This window comes from Schistocerca serialis, chromosome 2, assembly GCF_023864345.2.
Source record: "Schistocerca serialis cubense isolate TAMUIC-IGC-003099 chromosome 2, iqSchSeri2.2, whole genome shotgun sequence".
In the NCBI taxonomy this organism is placed as follows: Eukaryota; Metazoa; Arthropoda; class Insecta; order Orthoptera; family Acrididae; genus Schistocerca; species Schistocerca serialis.
Window position 1 is genome coordinate 133,685,634 of NC_064639.1, and position 23,753 is coordinate 133,709,386.

The 23,753-nt window shown below is 41.2% G+C and overlaps 1 protein-coding gene across 2 annotated transcripts in view; it reads right to left on the reverse strand.

Moving 5' to 3' along the window:
• LOC126456841 (V-type proton ATPase subunit H) overlaps positions 1-23,753 on the reverse strand; it is a 71,842-nt gene that overhangs the window by 14,751 nt on the left and 33,338 nt on the right. For both annotated transcript variants that reach the window (XM_050092654.1, XM_050092653.1), the window contains one exon: positions 16,665-16,843. In XM_050092654.1, the coding sequence (XP_049948611.1) occupies positions 16,665-16,843 (179 nt within the window). The remainder of the gene's footprint in view (positions 1-16,664; positions 16,844-23,753) is intronic.

Genomic DNA, 23,753 nt, shown 5'->3' on the forward strand with positions numbered 1-23,753 from the left:
CAAAAGCTACGCATCAGTAAATAAACTAAAAGTAAAGGTAGAAGAATGTAAACATTATGCCATGTGTTCTTTTGTGTTTGCTGCTATCTCATTTAAATCCTATCTGCCTAATAAACTACGAAACTAGAGTGAGACAACAGCAAACGCGGAAGATTATACACATAATGTCATGTTTATATTCGTATTATTCTTATGCTGAATAGTGATACAGTCAGAAATGAAGCACGAATCTAAGATGACTAATTTCTGTGCTGAATGTAATATACTAAAGAGGTGTCTGCAAAGATTTTCAAACGGAGAAAATTTTTCGCTAAACTCTCGTTCGGAACAAATTCTATCATACACAGTCTACTATTTGGTTCTTGTTGATCATCATCAAAGAAAGCAGCAGTGTAAGTAACAACAAATAGCACTCTCTTGCCGTTGTTTCAGTTATGAGACAATTCCTCTTTTTTTTTTTATTGTAAGCAGCGGTAGTGCACACAAAAGCAAGCCATGCCGCGAGCGACGACAGGTCGTAAACACTCATTATCAGAATGCGACAAACAATGCATGACACAGTACAATAATGCATTTTCAGCTTAGAGTGACATAAACACCTATAACAAAGAGAACGGCACTTATGAGATCAAAGCAAAATAAGCAATTGATTCAAAGCAGACGAAGCACATGAAAAAGGAAGGGTACTCGTATAAATACGGACGGAGCGCCTAACACATAGCAATGGCTACTTGGTAAAGCCTAACTGTTAAGCTTACGACTCGAACCAAACTACTGTAGCTGTATTTTCATCCATTCGACCTCAATTGTCTCTCATGTTACAATGGACCAACTTTGTTTCTATTTGGAGGGGCGGTCTAAAACTTTTCTCTCCCCTTGAATTTCGAGTCTCAAATTTCAGGGGCGGCCTAGATTCGGGAAAAATTTTTTTCCTTGATTTAGAGTCTCATTTTTCGGGTGCGGCTTAGATTCGAGTGCGGCTTGGATTCGAGTAAGTACGGTAATTCATTGAGTGCCATTAGCAAAATAAAATTTTCTCCTCTTAGATCAAGATACCAGTTGATGACTTTCGATGTGACCTAACAACCAAAATATCTTGAAATTAAAAAAAAAAAAGTATTATAAATATATTGAGTAGTTTTAAATTTGCCACGAAACATTTTCATGTTCACTGTATTTTTGTATTCAGTATGAGGTGAGTTTGTGATTATGGAGTATTTATATGGCCTAAATAGCCTAGATTCCAATTTTGATTCTGGAACACTTATTTAGTGCATTTTGACCTAAACCCTTATTTAAGGAAAACCCTCTTTTAAGGAACAAATTTTTTCATCCCCTGAGATTCGTTAGAAAGGGGTTTTACTGTACACTGAAGAAGGGTAAGGCTGCCGTAATGAAGTTCTTGTTAAAGTATAACCAGTCTCAAACTGAATCACTGTCTACAGTTGAAATGTGCAATACGTGGAAGTTTTTAAGCACTGTGATTGATGAACATCTTAAATGGAAACAACATATCAGCTACATCTGTTAAAAGATTACTAAAACATCTCTCAAATTATAACTCTTCCTGTCCTTATAGGAACATACTAAATAATAAACCACTCACATTTATAATATGTGGTTGAAATTTGGGGTGAGGCACCCATTGTCTACATGGATAGGATATTTGGGCTTCAAAATAGAGCGGTTAGGATAATTGCTAACATGAGCAAACACCAGTTCTGTAGGGACTACTTTAAAAATTATAATTAATTGACTGCATATTCATCGAATGTCCGTAAGACTATAATGTTTGTAAAAGAGAATATTTATAAAGTGTGATGAACAACAGAGAGAGCCACAGTTACAATGCAGGAACGAGATGTCATTATTATAAGATACTGAATAATTTAATTGGATAAATACGAAATCTACTAACCAAGCAGCGGCAGAACACACACATAAAAGTTTATAATTAGGCAAGCTTTCGGAGTCAGTGGGTCCTTCTTCAGGCAGAAGGGTTGAAGGGGAAGGAAGAAGGGTGAAGGAAAAGAACTGAAGGGATCTAGGAAAAAGGGTAGATTTTGGGAAAGTCACCCAGAACCACGGATCGGGGGAGACTTACCGCATGGGATGAGAAGGAAAGACCGATTGTTGGGGACTGCATCGGACGAGATTTGAAAACCTGAGAGCTTAAAGGTGGAAGACAGGGTAATATGCAAGACAGAAATTACTGCTTAAACATCACACATAAGTTAATAAGAGTGGAAAGCTAAGTGCAATGTATGTAACAGAGGTGGGAGGGAGGCGGTGAAAAATAGATGGGTGAGACAATGAAAGATGTAGAAAACTATAACGGAGTAAAGAAAAAAGTATTTTACTGCGAAGGAAAGCTGAGACGTAAAAAATTAATGTAAATTAAAGCCAGGTGAGTGGCGAGAACCAAGCGCATGTTTTAGCTCTAGTTCCCACAGGTGGAGTTCTGAGGTACTACTGTCTAGAGAATGTATCAAGATCGCGTGTGTGGTTTACATCGGCAACCTTCATTTATGTGTGTGTTCTGCTGCCACTTGGTAAGCAGATTTATCGATTCAATTACATTATTTTGTCAAAAATTGACTGTTTTTGTTGAATAATAAAGAGCTACAAATTACAGTCAATGTGAAGCTGGAAGGTATTTCTATAATCGCTTGCCAAATAATATAAAGCAACTCCATGGCAATCTTTTTAGAGGCAAACTGAAACAACTGTTAACTGAAAGATGTTCATACTCACTCAAAGATTTCTAAGATGTACTACTGATAGTTCTACCTTTACGTACTACAGTAACTGTTGATATATGTGGTTAATGTTTACATAAAATGCTAACTGTAACTTTTATACAAGGGGCGTTCAAAAAGAAACGAGCCAGAGGCATAATTACAGAAACCAGTACCTGTATGTTAGAAGTATTGACCCTGGCTGTTGAGACACTTGTTCCACTGTGACATAAGGTGAATGGCTCTCTCATAAAATTCCTGGGGCTGTGATGTTAACCAGTTCTGCACGTACAGCTGGACGTCGTCATCCAAGGTGAATCGTTTCCCCCTCAGAGCTTTTTAAGGGGACCAAAAATAGCATAATCATAGAGAGAGAGGTCCGGACTGTGTGGAGGGTGGCCGAGAACCTCCCACTTGAATTTCTGCAGGAGTGCCGTCACTGTGTTGGCTGTATGAGGCTTTGCATTGTCGTGGAGCAGTATGACCCCACAGGTGAGATTGCCTGGTCATTTTGATTTGATCGCTTGGCAAAGGGTGGTCCAGGTTTGCGAGTAACGCTGGGCTTTCACTGTTGTCCCACGCTGCAGGAAGGGAATCGGAAGGGGGCCATCTTGGTCAATGGAGAATGTCAGCATAACCTTTTCTGCACTCGTGTAGATGGCCTTAGCTTTTTATTTTATTGTGGTGGTGACCTTGATGCTTCCACTGGAGACTTTGTTATTTTGATTCTGGTTCGAAGTGATGATACCATGACATCTCCAGCCATCACTCATGCCAGGAACGCATTCCCTTAACGAGCATAGCACTGCAGATGAGCAAGACAGCGGGTCATTCAACATGATTCCTGGTCTGGTTGAAGACTGTGGGGCACCGATTGGGCACACACTTTGTGCATGTGCAGTCATTCCTTCATGACTGTGTGAACACTTCCTATGCTCAATCTGACCACGGCGGCTATGGCTTTCACTGCCACTCGGAGATCCTGGGTAATGAGTGCATCCACCAGCTGGATGATGTCATCAGTAATGCAGTGTAGTGCTCCAGACTGTGCATCATCGGCTAACGATATCCGTCCCGCCCTGAAGCACTTGTGCCATGCCATGACCCTTGCAAGGGACATGCAGTGTTCGCCGTGCACTTGTGACATTCGTCGATGAATGTCCATACTTCCTACTCCTTCCGCTGACAGAAAACAAACACCTCTCAGCTCTTCTTTTGTCGCCTCCACATCACTGTTTGCAATGCGACTGGCAGCGATGGACAATTGACGCATGCTGCTGCTGGCTCTTTATAGTCACATGACGTGCACGCATGCCCTCTAGCGATGGGCCGTGAACTTCCACGCACTGGTCGGAACCACACCTCATTACACGTGCCATGATACTACCTTCCTGTCACCGGTTTGCACATTCCAGACTCCGGCTCATTTCTTTCTGAATGCACCTTATATATTCATTATATATACAGGCTGATACTTTGTAAATGTACACAAAACTATTCTCAGCAGCCCCAGAAAATAATTTTCAGGCCCCTCAAATGTCAAAATGACGAAGGAATACACTTCAATGGAATTTATCTGAACCATCTTCAGTCTGCTGACGACACACCTTCAATCTGCTGATGACACAGCACTGTTTGCTTCCAGTGTACATAAACTTCAACAATGAATATAAGAACTTAGTAAAACAATCATTTACAATGAGACTAAAATAATATTGTCATGTAGAAGAAGGTGTAATTAGATGAATGACGAACACTAACTTCACTTAAAGGTTTATTCAGCACTTGCACATACATGAGTGCGGAGCGAACTGCCTCCGGCCAGAACACATACAGTATATACAGGGTGGTCGATTGATAGTGACCGGGCCAAATATCTCACGAAATAAGCATAAAACAAAAAACTACAAAGAACAAAACTCATCTAGCTTGTAGGGGGAAACCAGATGGCACTGACATAGGTCAAACAGATATCAACTGCATTTTTTAAAATAGGAACCCCCATTTTTTATTACATATTCGTGTAGTACGTAAAGAAATATGAATGTTTTAGTTGGACTACTTTTTTCGCTTTGTGATAGATGGCGCTGTAATAGTCACAAACGTATAACTATGTGGTATCACATAACATTCAGCCAGTGTGGACGGTACTTGCTTCGTGATACATTACACGTGCTAAAATGGACCGTTTACCAATTGCAGACAAGGTCGATATTGTGTTGATGTATGGCTATTGTGATCAAAATGCCCAACGGGCGTATGCTATGTATGCTGCTTGGTATCCTGGACGACGACATCATCCTAGTGTCCGGACCGTTCGCCTGATAGTTACGTTATTTAAGGAAACAGGAAGTGTTCAGTCACATAATGAAATGTCAACCACAACCTGCAACAAATGATGATGCCCAAGTAGGTGTTTTAGCTGCTGTCGCAGCTAATCTGCACGTCAGTGGCAGACAAATTGTGCGAGAATCGGGAATCTCAAAAACGTCAGTGTTGAGAATGCTACATCAACATCGATTGCACCCGTACCATATTTCTATGCACCAGGAATTGCATAGTGACGACTTTGAATGTCGTGTACAGTTGTGCCACTGGCCACAAGAGAAATTACGGGATGATGACAGATTTTTTGCATGCGTTCTATTTAGCGAAAGCGTCATTCACCAACAATGATAATGTAAACCGGCATAGTATGCACTATTGGGCAACAGAAAATCTACAATGATTGCAACAAGTGGAACATCAGCGATCTTGGCAGGTTAATGTATGGTGCGGCATTATGGGAGGAAGGATAATTGGCCCCTATTTTATCGATGGCAATCTAAATGGTGCAATGTATGCTGATTTCCTACGTAATGTTCTACCAATGTTACTACAAGATGTTTCACTGCATGACAGAATGGCGATGTACTTCCAACATGATGGGTGTCCGGCACATAGCTCGTGTGCGGTTGAAGCGGTACTGAGTAGCGTATTTCATGACAGGTGGATTGGTCGTCGAAGCATGTTAAACGGATCTGACGTCCGCGGATTTCTTTCTGTGGGGAAAGTTGAAGGATATTTGCTATCGTGATCCACCAACAACGACTGACGACATGCGTCAGCGCACTGTCAATGCATGTGCGAACATTACGGAAGGCGAACTACTCACTGTTGAGAGAAATGTCGTCACACGTATAGCCAAATGCATTGAGGTTGACAGACATCATTTTGAGCATTTATTGCATGAATGTGGTATTTACAGGTAATCACGCTGTAACACCATGCATTCTCAGAAATTATAAGTTCACAAAGGTACATGTATCACATTGGAACAACCAAAATAAAATGGTAAAACGTACATTCTGTATTTTAATTTTAAAAACCTACCTGTTTACAACTGTTCATCTAGAATTGTGAGCCATATGTTTGTGACTATTACAGCGGCATTTGTCACAAAGTGAAAAAAGTGGTCCAACTGAAACATTCATATTTCTTTACATACTATAAGTAATAAAAAATGGTGGTTCCTATTTAAAAAAAAACGCAGTTGATATCCGTTTGACCTATGACAGCGCCAACTAGTGGGCCAACCATAGCGCCATCTGGTTTCCCTTTCAAGCTAGATAAGTTTCATTCTTCGTAGTTTTTTCGTTTGATGCTTATTTCTTGAGATATTTGGCCCGGTCACAATCAATGGACCACCCTGTATACAGTTACAGAACATTCGTGGTTACCTCTAGAATGTACTCGAACTGAATACAGAAACTAAAATTTTACAGTTCAGGTGAGTTTCGAACTCACGAGCCTCCATGCAACAATCTAGTATCATAACCACTACACCACGGTGACTGTGCTACTCAACTTCCTCTGCGGCATTGCTCCTTCCTTAAGAGAACAGCGTCTCGGTGTTACATTCTCCTAGTCCCGGAACGAGTTATTGGTCCTGCATGCTCTGCCCCCCGATGACTGATGTTCGCCCTGGTGGTGATCTTAGAACTTCCTTTGGCACTACGTTCTTCGTCACCTTTCTGCTTGTTGCCTGTCGCTGGAGCTTCGAATTTACCCTGGGTTGCAGGATCCTTAGAGGGCTTCGTTTGAAGGACGTGGACCATATCTCTGATCTTTCGCCGTCTTGTGTTGAGGTCGAAATCTTCAACTTCATAAGTAACATCAGACAACTGTTTTACACCCCTATTAGTTCCAAAGTAGCGCCTGAGGAGTTTCTCAGAGAGACCAACCTTCTGAACAGGAGTGAAGATCCAGATGAGGTCACCAGGCTGGTAGACAACAGGGCGGTGGCTCGCGTAATACCTTCGCCGATCGTTTTCTTGAGCCTGCAGCGTGCAGAGTCGAGCTAACTGCCGAACTTCCTCAGCTCTGGTTAACACCTGGCTGATGTAGTCATCCACATCATCAGGATGTAACGGAAACAGTTTCCATCGTCGTAGTTGCCTCACACCTATGCACCACGAAAAATGGCGTAAATCCTGTGGTGTCTTGTTTGGCGGTGTTGTAGGCAAACATCACGAAAGGTAGCACCTCATCCCAGTTACTCTGCTCAACATTGACAAGCACTGACAGTAGGTCGCCCAAGATCTTATTAATGCATTCAGTAAGCCCGTTATTTTGCGGATGGTAGGCAGTTGTCATGTGATTAGTAATGTTGCACCAACGGTTTATCTCTGTCACAAGATGCTATTGAAAAACTTTCCCTCGATCCGTAATTAACGACCTTGGGGCAACGTGTTTTAATACAATGTCTTCCACGATGAATTTGGTTACCTCGGATGCTTTGGCTGTTTTTACAGTTTTTGTAATGGCATAGTGTGTTAGATAATCAGTGCAAACAATAATCCATCTATTGCCACTAGCAGAAGTTGGAAATCATCCAAGGAGGTCAATCCCGATATGCTGGAAAGACATTTTGACTGGTGGAATTGATATGAGTCGGCCTAGTGGTTTCTGAGGAACTGCCTTTCTCCTCTGGCACTCTCGACAGTGCAACACACAGTGATGGACACTCCTAAATAAACATGGCCAGAAAAATCTCTTGCGGATCCTATCATATGTCTTAATAAATCCTTAATATTCGGCCTCAGATGTGTCATGGAATTTCTGTAGAACATTTAAATGCTTGTGCTTAGGAATCACTGGTAGCCACCTCTTTCCAAACAGATCAAAGTTTTTCTTCCAAAGTAATCCATTAACTACCTTAAATAGTCCTTTCAAATCCTCTGACCGATTTAAGGCATGCATAATTTGAGATATCTTGGCGTCCTCCTCCTGCTCAGCAGAAAGATCCTGAGTGCAGTGAGGCAGTCACTATCTTCATCAGTCTTGATGGTCTTACGCGGGGTTTCCTGGGAGACAGTCAGCATCTTGGTGTTTTCTTCCACTTTTGTACACTATGGTAATGTCATACTCCTGAAGACGTAGTACCCACCTGCCTAGTCATCCTGTTGGATCCTTAAGACCTGTCAACCAACAAAATGAATGATGGTCTGTAACAACTGTGAATGGCATACATAGAGATACTGTCAAAATTTGCACATGGCCCAGATCACAGCAAGATAGTCTCTTTCTGTAGTTGAGTAGTTTGCCTCAGCTTTCGTAAGTGTCTTATAAGCATTGGCTGTAACCTTCTCTTTTCCATCCGAAATTTGCACCAGAACAGCACCAATCCCATACCCACTGGAATGTGTGTGTAGTTCTGTAGATGCTCTCTCATCACACAGACCAAGTACAGGGTCAGTTGTCAAGAGCTTTTCGCAGCACATCGAAAGAATCTTGTTGAGCACCACCCAAGATAAAGTTAGCATCGGCTTTTAACAACTCTTGGAGTGGCCTGGCTTTGATACAAAAGTCTTTGATAAACAACAGTAATAAGAATATAACCTGAGGAAGCTTCTCACATCTCTAATACTTTCAGGAACAGGAAATTCCAGTATAGGTTTCACCTTTCTGGGTCTGGCCGCACATCTTCGTTTAACACAAGGTGTCCAAGAATTTCGATTTCTTTTGCTGCAAAGAGACACTTTCTTGGATTAAGTTTCAGTCCGTCTTGTTGCAAACACTTAAGAACGGCCCTCAGTCTTTTTATATGTTCATCAAATGTCTCCGAGAACACTATAATGTCATCTAAATAAAAAGGACACATCGTCCACTTCAGGTGACTTAGAAGATTATCCATCATCCGTACAAAAGTTGCTGGTGCATTACACAAACCAAACGGCTTTACCTTAAATTCATACAGACTCTCAAGGGTGATGAATGCAGTTTTCTCAAGATCAGCCTCATCTACTTCGATTTGCAGTATCCTGAGTACATGTCCATGGTTGAGAAAAACTTAGCCCCCTTCAGACAATCTAGTGTATCATCAATTCGTGGAAGGGGGTAAACGTCCTTTTTGGTTATCTTACTAAGCTTCCTGTAATAAACACAAAAGTGTCAACTGCCATGCTTCTTCCTGACAAGAACCACCGGTGATGACCATGGGCTCTGCGAAGGCTAAATGATGTCATTCATCATCATTTTCTCTACCTCCTCGTGAATTACTCCATTGCTGGTGATGACCATGGGCTCTGCGAAGGCTAAATGATGTCATTCATCATCATTTTCTCTACCTCCTCGCGATTTATTCGACGTTCCGTTGCTGACACACAGTATGCTCTCTGGCTTATTGGTTGATGGTCTCCAGTGTTAATCTGGTGCTTCACAGTTGATTTGTCTAATTTGCTCTTCACCTGTGGATTGAAGCATTCAGATGACTCTTGAAGAATGGCAAGTAGCTTCTTCTGTTGTTCCTTAGTGAGATCTGGTGATAGTCGAGCTAGAAGATCTCGTTTCGTAGTGATAGCGCCAATTTCACCCACAGACTTGGCATGGGAGGTTTCTATGACGATCAGCTATCAGGCGATTACATACTGGTGGTTATCCTGGGTCCTCCAGACATCAGTCTTCCTTCCCAACAGGTTCCTCATGCAGTATTGTAGGAACGTAACTTCACCTGGGTCTCGACTTTTTCACTGTTTTGAAGGGAAATGAAGGACGAGACATTGAGTTCAATGTCTGTTCCATTTCCTCCCTTATGACCTCTTGAAGCGTCTCGGTTTTTCGCTCGCTGTGCAATCCAAGTGCCTTCTGAACTTCCTCCCTCACTATCTGACAAAGAACACTTGTGAAGTCAGTTCCTTCCTCCATCACAGACATCGATACCACCTTTGGAAGCTGTTCAAACTTCTTGCGTGTAATTCTTCTTCAATACATTGTCTTAATATACTGGCACCCTTTTATGAAGTCGTCTGCTGCCGAAACCTCCTTCAGGAGTAGGGCTTGATACATGTCCTCAGCAACACCCTTCATGAGATGTGCAACCTTATCTTCCTCCTCCATTCTAGGATCCACTATTTTACACAGCTCCAAGATGTCTTGAATGTAGGATGCTGTAGTTTCTCCTGGACGCTGTGCCCTGCACTTTAATTTACCTTCAGCCTTGCACTTCCGTCGTTGTGTGTCGCCGAAATACTTGCACAGTTCTGCCTGGAATACTTCCCAGCTTGAGAACTTCTCGTCGCTGTCCTTATACCATTGCTTGGCAGTGACCTCCAAGTTGAAAAATACGTTAGCCAAACACATGGTGTTATCACATTTGTTAAATTTAGCTATACGCTCATATACCTTCAGCCACTTGTTTGGATCTTGGCCATTGTCGTCATTGAAACCGGAAGGATGTCTCATGTGGTGGCACACAGTTGCTGTCATCATAATGTCCTCTTGTTCTTCTGTCTCTGATCAATTGCGATCTGTTGAATATGGCTCGAACTCGGGTTTCTCGCCATGTAAACAGTGGCTCTGTCGTGGCCTGATGGGAGCCCCTGTGTCATCGGTGATGTGGGCTTTCACAAGTTCCAACACCTGGTGCCTCCACCAGAATAATGTCACATAGAAGAAGGTGTAATTAGATAAATGACGAACACTAACTTCACTTAACATACGTTTATTCAACACTCGCACATACAAGAGTGCGGAGTAAACTGCCTCATGCCAGAAAACATACAGTATATTACAGTTACAGAACATTCCAGTACAATGATTCTTGACATTTGTGGATACTTCTAGAATGTACTCGAACCAAGTCAAGAACTACAATTTTACAGTTCAGGTGAGTTTTGTACTCACGAACTTCCAAGCAACAGTCTAGTATCATAACCACTACGCCATGGTGACTGTGCTACTCAGCTTCTTCTGTGACAATATGTAACAACATATCTACAGAAAAATAGCATAAATTATCATTGATGTAATAAACCAGTGGATGAGTGTTTACATTTAAAGCAGTAGAAGGAAACAACTTGTTGTATGGTAAAAGAAAAAAAGGAGTAGACATGAGCCCAGTAAAACCATTAGGATGATACAACTGTGCATCGATGGCTCCCAGGCAGCAGTGAAGTTCAGAGGATCCATATCCCCCACCTTTCCAAGTAAAACAGGCTTACGACAGGGAGACACTCTTTCATGTGTCCTCTTCAACCTTGCACCTTGCATTACAGAAAGTGGTTCAGGAGAGTAATTTACATCTATACAATGGTCTCCAATCCGAACACAGTGAAGTAAAACCCCTGGCTGCAGATGATATAGTGTTGCTGAGTGAAACTGAAGAACTGAAAGACATGTACAGATCTCTCAGGCAGAGTGCCAGCAAAATTGGGCTTTTGATTAACCAAGAGAAAACCGAATATATGGAAATAGGTTGAGTCATAAACCCAAATCCTTACTTTGAAATTGACCAACATTCTAAATTCAGAAAAGTTCTCCAGTTTAAATACCTTGGATCACGTTTCAACAGTAAAAATATCATAACAATGGATATAAATGAAAGAATAGCCTCAGGGTCAAGATGTCTGTACTCACTAATCAACCCACTCAAAAGTAAGGCTTTGTCAATCACCACAAAGATATACAGCTGCCCTTCACGTGCAGTTGAAAAACGCACAGGAGGAGCTAGATAGGATGAGGAGGGAGAAGGGGGTTGGGGAATGGGAGCTGGCTGTTGGCAAGAGATCTGCTAGGAGAAGGAGATTTTCAGATAGTTTTACTATTGGTGTTTGTAATAGATATGACCAACTGTCAGAGTCTAGTGGAGAGGAATCTCTAGTAGTTGTAGATGTAGGAAGTATGCAGCAGACCTCAGCAGTTACGGTGGCTAGGACAGTTGCAAAGTCTAAGAGAAAGAAGAAGGTTCTGCTGTTAGGTAGTTCTCATTGGTAGAGGTGTAGGCCAGCAGTTGCAGGAAGTTTTGGGGAGTGAGTACCAGGTCACCAGCATTGTGAAGCCTAATGCAGGATTGGCTCAGGTGACTTTTAACATAGGGGGGTTATGTAGGGATTTTACTAAAGAGGATCAGGTAGTGATTGTGGGTGGGGCTGGTAATAGTATTGATAGGGATGGGAAGTATGACATAGATGGTGACCTGGAAAAGATAGCCACTCAGACTGGCAACACAAATGTGCATTTCGTGGAACTGTTTCAGCGTCACAATCGGCCTCATCTTAATACAGCCGTCAGGCGTAATAACATGAGACTTGGGGGTGCGCTGATGACAGAAGGCATGAGTCACATTTCAGTGGTGTCGGTGGAGTCTATCAGTAGGACGGGTTTCACTAGACATGGCCTGCACCTCAACAGGTATGGGAAGGGGAGGTTGGCAAAACTTATAGGTGACAGCATAGGTGGGGGTGGTGGGACCACTCATGGGAAAATTCCGGTAGTTGTGGGTGTTAGAGCTGTACCTTTTTTAGATTGAAGTCAGCTGATAGGTATTCCTGCTTAAGGGAAGTCTCTCTAACAAAGAAACCACTTTCTACAAAGCTTAGGTATCCAATTAATGAGGGAATTAGTATATTTCATCAAAATATACAAGGTATTAGAGATAAAGTTAGTGAACTGCTTATAGATGTTGACTCTGAAATTATTGGTATATCTGAACACTTCTTAAATAAGGAGATAATTCAGAGGCTTCCTTTACCAGGATACAGGTTGGCTGGCAGCTTTTCTAGGAGCTCTTTGCGGTGTGGGGGAGTAGCCATGTATGTGAAAAACGGTATCCCATTTGAGTCAATTGATGTTTCAAAGTACTGCACTGAAAAGGTGTTTGAATGTTGTGCAGGTGTGGTTAAATTTAGTGGAGCTAAACTTCTTACTGTTGTTATTTATAGATCCCCAGACTACGATTTCACAACATTTTTGCTAAAGCTAGAGGAGGTTCTTGGTTCACTTTATAGGAAATACAAAAAGTTAGTTATATGTGGTGACTTCAATATTTATTGTATAAGTGATTGTGCAAGGAAAAGGATGCTGGTAGACCTCCTTAATTCATATAATCTTATGCAAACCGTATTCTTTCCAACGAGAGTGCAAGGGAACAGTAGAACAACCATAGACAATATTTTTGTTCATTCGTCATTATTAGAAGGGCATTCTGTTAGCAAAAAGGTGAATGGCCTTTCAGATCATGATGCACAAATTTTAAGTCTGAAAGATTTTTGTGCTGCAACACATGTTAAATATAGTTACCAACTTTTTAGGAAAGCTGATCCAGTTGCTGTACAGACTTTTGTAAACCTTATCAAGGAACAAGAGTGGCAAGATGTTTATAGTGCTGATACAGTAGACGATAAATATAATGCTTTCCTCAAGACTTTTCTCGTGCTCTTTGAAAGTTCCTTTCCGTTAGAACGTTCAAAACAGGGTACTAGCACAAACAGGCAGCCTGGTTGGCTGACTAAAGGGATAAGAATATCTTGTAGAACAAAGTGGCAATTATATCAAAACGTTAGAAACAGTCAAAATCTAAATGCAGCAGCCCATTACAAACAGTACTGTAAGGTGCTTAAAAAAGTTATTAGGAAGGCAAAAAGTATGTGGTATGCAGATAGAATAGCTAAGTCTCAGGACAAAATTAAAACCATACGGTCAGTCGTAAAGGAAGTGGCTGGTCTGCAGAGACAGGTCGAGAATATAGAATCAGTGCGTAGTGGGGATGTCCGTGTTACTGATAAGTCGCATATATGTACAGTACTTAATAATCACTTTCTGAATATAGCAGGTGAACTAAATAGAAACCTAGTCCCAACAGGGAATCATATGGCACTCTTAGAAAAAAGTGTTCCGAGACTGTTACCTGAAATGCTCCTCCATGATACTGACAAGAGGGAGATTGAGTTAATAATTAAATCTCTAAAGACCAAGAACTCTCATGGATATGACGGGGTATCTAGCAGAATACGGAAGTATTGTTCCACGTATGTTAGCTCAGTACTTAGCCATATCTGTAACTTTTCCTTTAGGAGTGGTCGGTTTCCTGACCGATTAAAGTACTCGGTAGTGAAGCCACTTTATAAAAAGGGAGACAGGGATAATGTTGACAATTATAGACCTATTTCTATGCCATCGGTGTTTGCTAAAGTTACCGAGAGGGTTGTATATGCAAGGTTACTGCAGCATTTAAATTCACATAATTTGCTGTCAAATGTACAGTTTGGTTTTAGAAATGGCTTAACAACTGAAAATGCTATAGTCTCTTTTCTCTGTGAGGCTTTGGACGGATTAAATAAAAGGTTGCGAACGTTAGGTGTTTTCTTTGATTTAACGAAGGCTTTTGACTGTGTTGACCACAAAATATTACTGCAGAAGTTGGAACATTATGGAGTAAGGGGAGTAGCTCACAATTGGTTCGCCTCCTACCTTAAGAACAGAAAGCAGAAGGTAATCCTCCGCAATATTGAGAGTGGTAATGATTTTCAGTCCCAATGGGGCACTGTTAAATGGGGCGTTCCCCAAGGGTCGGTGCTGGGGCCACTGCTGTTTCTTATTTATGTAAAGCCTTCTAGTATTACAGGTGATTCAAAAATATTTCTGTTTGCTGATGACACCACCTTGGTAGTGAAGGATCTTGTGTGTAATATTGAAACATTATCAAATAATGTAGTTCATGATATAAGTTCGTGGCTTGTGGAAAATAATTTGATGCAAAATCACAGTAAGACTCAAGTTTTTACAGTTTCTGACCCACAATTCAACAAGAACTGACATTTTAATCAGACAGAATGGGCATGTTATAAGCGAGACGGAACAGTTCAAGTTCCTAGGCGTACGGATAGATAGTAAGCTGTTGTGGAAAGCCCATGTTCAGGATCTTGTTCAGAAACTAAATGCCGCTTTATTTACCATTAGAACAGTATCTGAAATAAGTGACATTTCAACACGAAAAGTAGTATACTTCGCATATTTTCATACGCTTATGTCATATGGTATTATTTTTTGGTGTAATTCTTCTGATTCAAAAAGGGTATTTTTGGCTCAAAAACGGGCTGTTCGAGCTATGTATAGTGTAAGTTCGAAAACCTCTTGTCGACCCCTATTCAATAGTCTGGGAATTTTGACATTGCCCTCACAGTATGTATTTTCTTTAATGTCGTTTGTTGTTAGCAATATTAGCTTATTCCCAAGAGTTAGCAGCTTTCACTCAGTTAATACTAGGCAGAAATCAAATCTGCATGTGGGATGCACTTCCTTGACTCTTGTGCAGAAAGGAGTGAAGTATTCTGCTGCATCCATTTTCAATAAGCTACCACAAGAACTCAAAAATTTTAGCAGTAGCCCAAACACTTTTAAGTCTAAACTGAAGAATTTCCTCATGGCTCACTCCTTCTATTCTGTCGAGGAGCTCCTGGAAGAGCTAAAAAATTAAGCAAATTCCAGTGTTACATTCTTGATTTTCTTTATTTAAACTAACGACTTGTCGCCTGAATATGTTTCTTATATTTCATTTTATCTGTTTCTACAATCGTGTTATAATTTCATGTATTGACTCGTTCCATGACCATGGAGACTTCTCCTAAATGTGGTCCCACGGAACAATAAATAAATAAAATAAACACTATTATCTGCCCCATAGTACTGTACGGTTCAGAAAGCTGGACACTTACAAAGAATGATAGAGAAAAACTGAATGTTTTTGAAAGAAAAGTAATGAGAAAAATCTGGGGACCTGTGTTGGAGAATGGTGTATGGAGAATTCGAAAGAACAATGAAATTTATCAGTTAATAAAGCAACCCACTATCATCCAGAAATTAAAAAGTAGGAGACTGTAATGGGCTGGACATGTGGACAGAATGGAAAACAACAGAATCACCAAGAAAGCATTTGAAGGAACTCTCCAGGCAACAAGACCATTGGGCCGACCTCGTACAAGGTGGAAAGATGGCATAGAGAAGGACATCGCAGCATTAGGAATTTCCACAGGGTGGAGAGAGGCTGCGAGAGATAGAAGGCGGTGGAAGCAGATCGTTGATGCAGCGCATGGTCTACAGGGCCTGTGATCGCTGAGAAGAGAGAGAGAAAGAAATAGAGAGAGAGAGAGAGAGAGAGAGAGAGAGAGAGAGAGAGAGAGAGAGAGAGTGTGCTTGTGGCAAACCTAATAGAGTTCTTCTAGCAGAATGTATCTAGAACATAAAAGGATTCGTTCAAAAGCTAGCAAAGTTTTCAGTCTTGTTTACTTGCCTGTTGGCGACTTGACACTGCTACTATTCTTGTAATTTGATTTAGTAGCAACCGTTTCCTTCCTTTCCTGACTTGTCATACCATTTCATCAAACTTATAGAATAAATTTCTGAGTTGCGGACGTTTGCCTGATCAAACACTTGGTCAAAGGCATGGTACTTGTTTACTAGTGCACAATGTCTAAGAAAGTCACCAATTCTATTTTGATGAGGATGGGAGTAACAGCAGCTTTGCTGCAGGAATGATGAAACAGGTTTGGAATCGTACAGAAAATGTAAGCCAGAAAGAACAGTTCAAGATTTGAACAGCTTAGTGTAAAATACAGCCAAATCACTTTATTAGTAGCTAAAAATTCAAATAAATGCTGTATGCCATCTCACCTCAGATCTTGCACAGATGCTTGAAGCTTCTCGTTGAGGAATTCAATGTCAGAAACTATATCTTCGTCATCAAGTTTTCTTTGTTCCAGGATACTCAACTGCTTAAGCACTTTACACTGTACCATAGCAATACAATGTTCCTTTGAAACTTGGCTGTCTTCTGGCGTTTCAATAAGATTCTACGATCAGAAATAAAACAATACAAATATGACAAAATGAGACCATAAAGGACATTTAATGGAAGTGGAATGTTAACATTACACCAAATATAAAAATTGATTCATGGTAATAAGACACATTGACAACAGGAACTTCACGAAACCTCACCTCATTTGGGAGCAATAAACAGATACACTGATATTAGTTTGGTGCATTAATCTGTAGCATTTTTGTTTTGCTTGCTGGTGTCCCGGATTTATTTGAAGTTCACTGTTGCTAATTGAATGTACATATTGTAATTTTGTAATTCAGGGATAGTGAGTGGGGCTATCGACTCAAGAAAATTGAGTTTCAAGTGGAGAAATCTGAACATTTATGACATATTCTTCTGTTAGAGTTCAATAGAGGGATGACACAAGCCAGAAATATTTGCGCCTTGTCTGGGGATAATGCAATTGGACAGAGCACAGTAAGAAAATGGTGTTCTTGTTTTCAGGAGGATCATTTTGACATTAGTGACCCTCCACATTCAGGTAGACCTTCAGGGTTCAATGAAATACCTTAATCCTCATTGATCCACTTCAGTGTACTTGAGAACTACCAAATGTGGTGAACTGTGATAATTCCACCATCGTGCGACATCTGCATGCAATGGGGAAGGTTAAAAAAAAAATGGTTCAAATGGCTCTGAGCACTATGGGACTCAACTGCTGAGGTCATTAGTCCCCTAGAACTTAGAACTAGTTAAACCTAACTAACCTAAGGACATCACAAACATCCATGCCCGAGGCAGGATTCGAACCTGCGACCGTAGCGGTCTTGCGGTTCCAGGCTGCAGCGCCTTTAACCGCACGGCCACATCGGCCGGCAAGGTTCAAAAATCAGGTGTATGGGTATCGCATGCTCTAAGCCAAAATCACAAAAATGAGCAGGTGGCTCATCAATTGGCTCATGAACAACATTAACCATTCCTGTCATGTATCATTACTGGTGATGACAAATGGTGTCTTTTATGCTAACATAAGGAAATGAAAGGAATGGTTGAGTTCAAATAAAGCAGCAGCTCTCTGCATGGAGACCTGTGCACATCCACAAAAGACAATGTCGCATCTGGTGGAATAGCGACTGTGTGGTATATTAAGAATTGGTTCCCCGAGGTGTAACCATCACTGCTGACAATTACTGCCAACAACTGAGACATCTTGCATACGCAATCCAAAAACAACGAGCAGGAAGATTGCGTGAAGTGCTACTCTACTCCACGATAATGTCTGCCTGCTTTCTGCTAGACTGACGAGAAACAGTATAAAGGTATTGCGTTGGGAAGTAATTCCACAGCCACCTTACTCACCTAATGTTGTACCCTCAGATTTTCAACTTTCTTGCTGTCTAACAACCTCCAAGGAACTTCCTTTCCAGATGAAAATGTGCTCCAAACATGGCTCAACGAGTTCTTTGTCTCAAAAGCGAGTGATTTCTAGAGTTACAGAAGAAGTTACCCCAGCATTGGCAGACTGCTGTAGATAGTGAAGGAGGATATATTATTGGTGACTTAAGTCTCTGTTATGTGTATCTGTTGTGTTTATTAAACTTTTGGAAAAACACAATGAACATATGCACCAACCCAATAAACTGACGCTGTTGCCACATAAGAATTTTCTGTTAGCCTCCCTCACTTTTAGCTTCTAGTAAGAGAATGCAAAAACTCCAAGCTGAAAAAGCTTTTGGTTCTGCTCACTATCTGCGGTTTCATAGTTTATATATAAAATTTGTTTCTTGATCACCAAACAGCATATTTATTACTGAAGTTTGTCAATATTGGAAAATAATATGCATTTAACAGAAATAGGTCAATGATGGAAACAAAAGAAATTGCTGTGAGGACAAGTCACAAAAGAAGAAGAGTAGAAATGAGCTTCCACACTTGAGGTGTATTACTACTAGCATGTGAATCTTGTGTACCCACAAAGATGAGCCAGAATTTGATGGACTTATCTGAATTCCATCCAGCATTAGTATCTAATTATGCTTCCTGAACTTGTCACAGCTAAGGTCTTCATACACTTTTTTTCTGCAGCAAGCTGCAGCCTTTTTTTTTTCCTCCCACTTCCTCCAGCCCATTCCAGGAAACTAATTTTGATTGTGCAAATTTTTCCACATCAAGTGGCAACTACACATTTTGTTAAAACCTATTAACCACTACAAGCAAAACGGTAACAGTTGTTGTTCACATAACTGTTGTACACCGCTGTTAAGGATGAGCTAAATAAAGGAATATAACATATTAACAATTCGGTGGAAATGAATGAAGCTGTGGGAGCATGTTGATAGAGGTCTCCCAGTCGTGCACTGAAACATGGATGTTATATGGTGTAAGGGTAATGCGATTATAGTGCCAAATGGGGCCAGACTCGCAACACAGGGCAACTAAAGAAATGGGGAAGACAGGCATGTCAATCCATGAGTAGTTACAGAATGCTGTGGCGGTTGTCTCCAATTCAGCATGGCCCAGTAACAACATCTGGATGACTTCACATGGTGAAGATTTATTGGGAAACTGGAAGAAAGTTGAAATGTGAAGAGTGTACACAAGGAATTTGGTACTGCTCACAGCATTGTTTCATGTGCATGGGGAGTTTCCAAACCAAGGGCACTGCTGCCCGAAGGAGAGGAGGTGGTCAACCACTGATAACTACAGTATCAAATGCCCACCACATTGTGCAACAGGTAAGAAGGGACCCACATACAACAGGGGGTGCAACTGTGACCACATTTAACAGGACTGCAAGGCACATAATCTCAGGCTCCACAGGGGGATGGTGACTGCATAGGAGTGGTCTCTCTGCATGATGACCAGTCTGTTGTGTACCACGAACAACCGCATATTGCTGGCATCATTTGTGATGGTGCCAAGAGCAAACAGACTGGACCAACAAAGAGTGGGACTCAGTCTGGGTAATGATTCTGGACTAGCCTCATATGGCAAGAGGTGAGAACATTTACTGCACCTAGGAACAATGTCGCACCTCATCATTTTGGTGGTCCAGGTGTTATGGAGTGGGGAGGCATAAAGTTGCATAGTTATACCCACATTCAAATCTTTGAGCATGGTACACCCACTGGTCATTGCTATTGTGACCAGTACTCCTTTCCTGTGCGCATCTTTTCAGGGGTGTATTTGGCCCCAACTTAATTTTTATGAATGATAACGCATAACTGCATTGAACTGAGCAGGTGGAGGAGATCTTGGAATGAGAGGCAAATGGTCTGGCTTGCCCATTATCCATCTTAAATCCCATCGAACACATGTGGGATGTACTGATGAGACATATTGCAGCACATCTGCACACACTATACTGTGGAAGTTTTTTCTATGAATGGCCCAATTTTCAACGAGCTTTGATACTTGACAGTGAAACACCACACAAAAGTTACTTCCACCTTTAAGTTTTGCACACTAATATGTAAGTGGACTCTGCCTCACTTTGCTAAGATTTTATGTAACAATGGCAGAGAGTACATCATAGTTGTTGTCTATCCAGAGATTGTTTTGAACAACACAGTGCTTTACTAGGCATGGTCCTGTTGGAAGCATTATGCCATTGCCTTCCTCCGACATGTAAACTGGCTTACCCGCCATTTATAGGGGAACCTCCAATTTCACATGGATTCCACAAGGGCTGTGTTCACAGTGACACCGAAATGGTCGTCAGATGCTGTTGCGAGCGATCACCTGATAACATCAGCTGACAGTTTGATCATGGCGTGTCTGATCTCCTCTGTCAGTTTTCAATGGGGTCACAGAGGTTAGTTTGGGGTAGGTTAAAATCTATTCTAGCCACGAAGTAGGTTAGATTTTAACCTTTGAGGGTGGGATGGATACCATGACACTTCTGTATTTAGAGACGAATGCTGCGAAGGAGCGTTTGCTATTAAAAATATGCCAAATGCATGTGACTGAGCTATATCTGTCTTGAAAACAATGTGGTGAGTACACTGTGTTCTGTCCTCAGTTGTTGGAATTACCAAATAACTTTTGCAAATATATATCACTGATTAGTGTCAAAAGTGGCTGCCACCTTCGAAGCTAGCATGTCATATTTGATGCTTTTCATATTTATATTTGTGTGTATTATGCAAATATGTAGTTTCAATGATACGTCGCATAAGAGATCTCACCAAAACACACAACTTTGGTGTAAAAAGGTTTTGCCAATGCGGTTATGAGCACATTATGGTTAATTTATGTGGTGAAAGCAAATGTGTCTACTATATGATGCACTGGTAAAATCTGTGTACGAGTAAGCACATATAATTTACTTAATGAAAGGTGATTTATGACTTCACAGCAGTCCACTTTATCCTAAAAGTACTGGAAAATTCAGTGCTCTGTAAACACTTGTGCATCTGAGAAAGGAAGCAACAAGGTTTCTGGTGGCAGTATTATTTCAGGTTGAGCGAAGCTGGAGTGCACATGTGGGTTTTTTAGGTTAGAGAATTCCCTCCCTAGGCCCGACAAGACGCCTCCTGAGACGCGGCAGGGTAGGAGTAGGCAAAATGCAACAGGGAATAACAATATTAATGTGCTAATAGTAAACTGCAGGAGCATCTATAGAAAGGTCCCAGAACTGCTCTCATTAATAAACGGTCACAACGCCCATATAGTACTAGGGACAAAAAGTTGGCTGAAACCAGACGTAAACAGTAATGAAATCCTAAACTCAGATTGGAGTGTATACCCCAGAGACAGGCTGGACAGTGAAGGGGGAGGCGTGTTTATAGCAATAAGAAGTGCAATAGTATCGAAGGAAATTGACGGAGATCCGAAATGTGAAATAATTTGGGTGAAGGTCATGGTTAAAGCAGGCTCAGACATGGTAATTGGATGTCTCTATAGGACCCCTGGCTCAGCAGCTGTTGTGGCTGAGCACCTGAAGGATAATTTGGAAAATATTTCAAGCAGATTTCCCCACCATGTTATAGTTCCGAGTGGAGATTTTAATTTGCCGGATATAGACTGGGAGACTCAAACATTCATAACGGGTGGCAGGGACAAAGAATCCAGTGAAATTTTTTTAAGTGCTTTATCTGAAAACTACCTTGAGCAGTTAAACAGAGAACCGACTCGTGGCGATAACATATTAGACCTTCTGATGACAAACAGACCCGAACTATTTGAAACAGTTAACGCAGAACAGGGAATCAGCGATCATAAAGCGGTTACTGCTTTGATGATTTCAGCCATAAATAGCAATATTAAAAAAGGTAGGAAGATTTTTCTGTTTAGCAAAAGTGACAAAAAGCAGATTACAGAGTACCTGACGGCTCAACACAAAAGTTTTGTCTCAAGTACAGATAGTGTTGAGGATCAGTGGACAAAGTTCAAAACCATTGTACAATATGCGTTAGATGAGTATGTGCCAACCAAGATTGTAAGAGATGGAAAAGAGCCACCGTGGTACAACAACCAAGTTAGGAAATTGCTGCGGAAGCAAAGGGAACTTCACAGCAAACATAAACATAGCCAAAGCCTTGCAGACAAACAAAAATTACGCGAAGCGAAATGTAGTGTGACGAGGGCTATGCGAGAGGTGTTCAATGAATTCGAAAGTAAAGTTCTATGTACTGACTTGGCAGAAAATCCTAAGAAATTTTGGTCTTATGTCAAAGCGGTAGGTGGATCAAAACAAAATGTCCAGACACGCTGTGACCAAAATGGTACTGAAACAGAGGATGACAGACTAAAGGCCAAATTCCTAAATGTCTTTTTCCAAAGCTGTTTCACAGAGGAAGATTGCACTGTAGTTCCTTCTCTAGATTGTCGCACAGATGACAAAATGGTAGATATCGAAATAGACGACAGAGGGATAGAGAAACAATTAAAATCGCTCAAAAGAGGAAAGGTCGCTGGACCTGATGGGATACCAGTTCGATTTTACACAGAGTACGCGAAGGAACTTGCCCCCCTTCATGCAGCGGAGTAATGTAGGTCTCTAGAAGAGCGTAGCATTCCTAAGGATTGGAAAAGGGCACAGGTCATCCCCATTTTCAAGAAGGGGCGTCGAACAGATGTGCAGAACTATAGACCTATATCTCTAACGTCGATCAGTTGTAGAATTTTGGAACACGTATTATGTTCGAGTGTAATGACTTTTCTGGAGACTAGAAATCTACTCTGTAGGAATCAGCATGGGTTTCGAAAAAGACGGTCGTGTGAAACCCAGCTCGCGCTATTCGTCCACGAGACTCAGAGGGCCATAGACACGGGTTCACAGGTAGATGCCGTGTTTCTTGACTTCCGCAAGGCGTTCGATACAGTTCCCCACAGTCGTTTAATGAACAAAGTAAGAGCATATGGACTATCAGACCAATTGTGTGATTGAATTGAAGAGTTCCTAGATAACAGAACGCAGCATGTCATTCACAATGGAGAGAAGTCTTCCGAAGTAAGAGTGATTTCAGGTGTGCCGCAGGGGAGTGTCATAGGACCGTTGCTATTCACAGTATACATAAATGACCTTGTGGATGACATCGGAAGTTCACTGGGGCTTTTTGCAGATGATGCTGTGGTGTATTGAGAGATTGTAACAACGGAAAATTGTACTGATATGCAGGAGGATCTGCAGTGAATTGACACATGGTGCAGGGAATGGCAATTGAATCTCAATGTAGACAAGTGTAATGTGCTGCGAATACATAAAAAGATAGATTAAAAAGATAGATCCCTTATCATTTAGCTACAAAATAGCAGGTCAGCAGCTGGAAGCAGTTAATTCCATAAATTATATGGGAGTACGCATTAGGAGTGATTTAAAATGGAATGATCATATAAAGTTGATCGTCGGTAAAGCAGATTCCAGACTGAGATTCATTGGAAGAATCCTAAGGAAATGAAATCCGAAAACAAAAGAAGTAGGTTACAGTACGCTT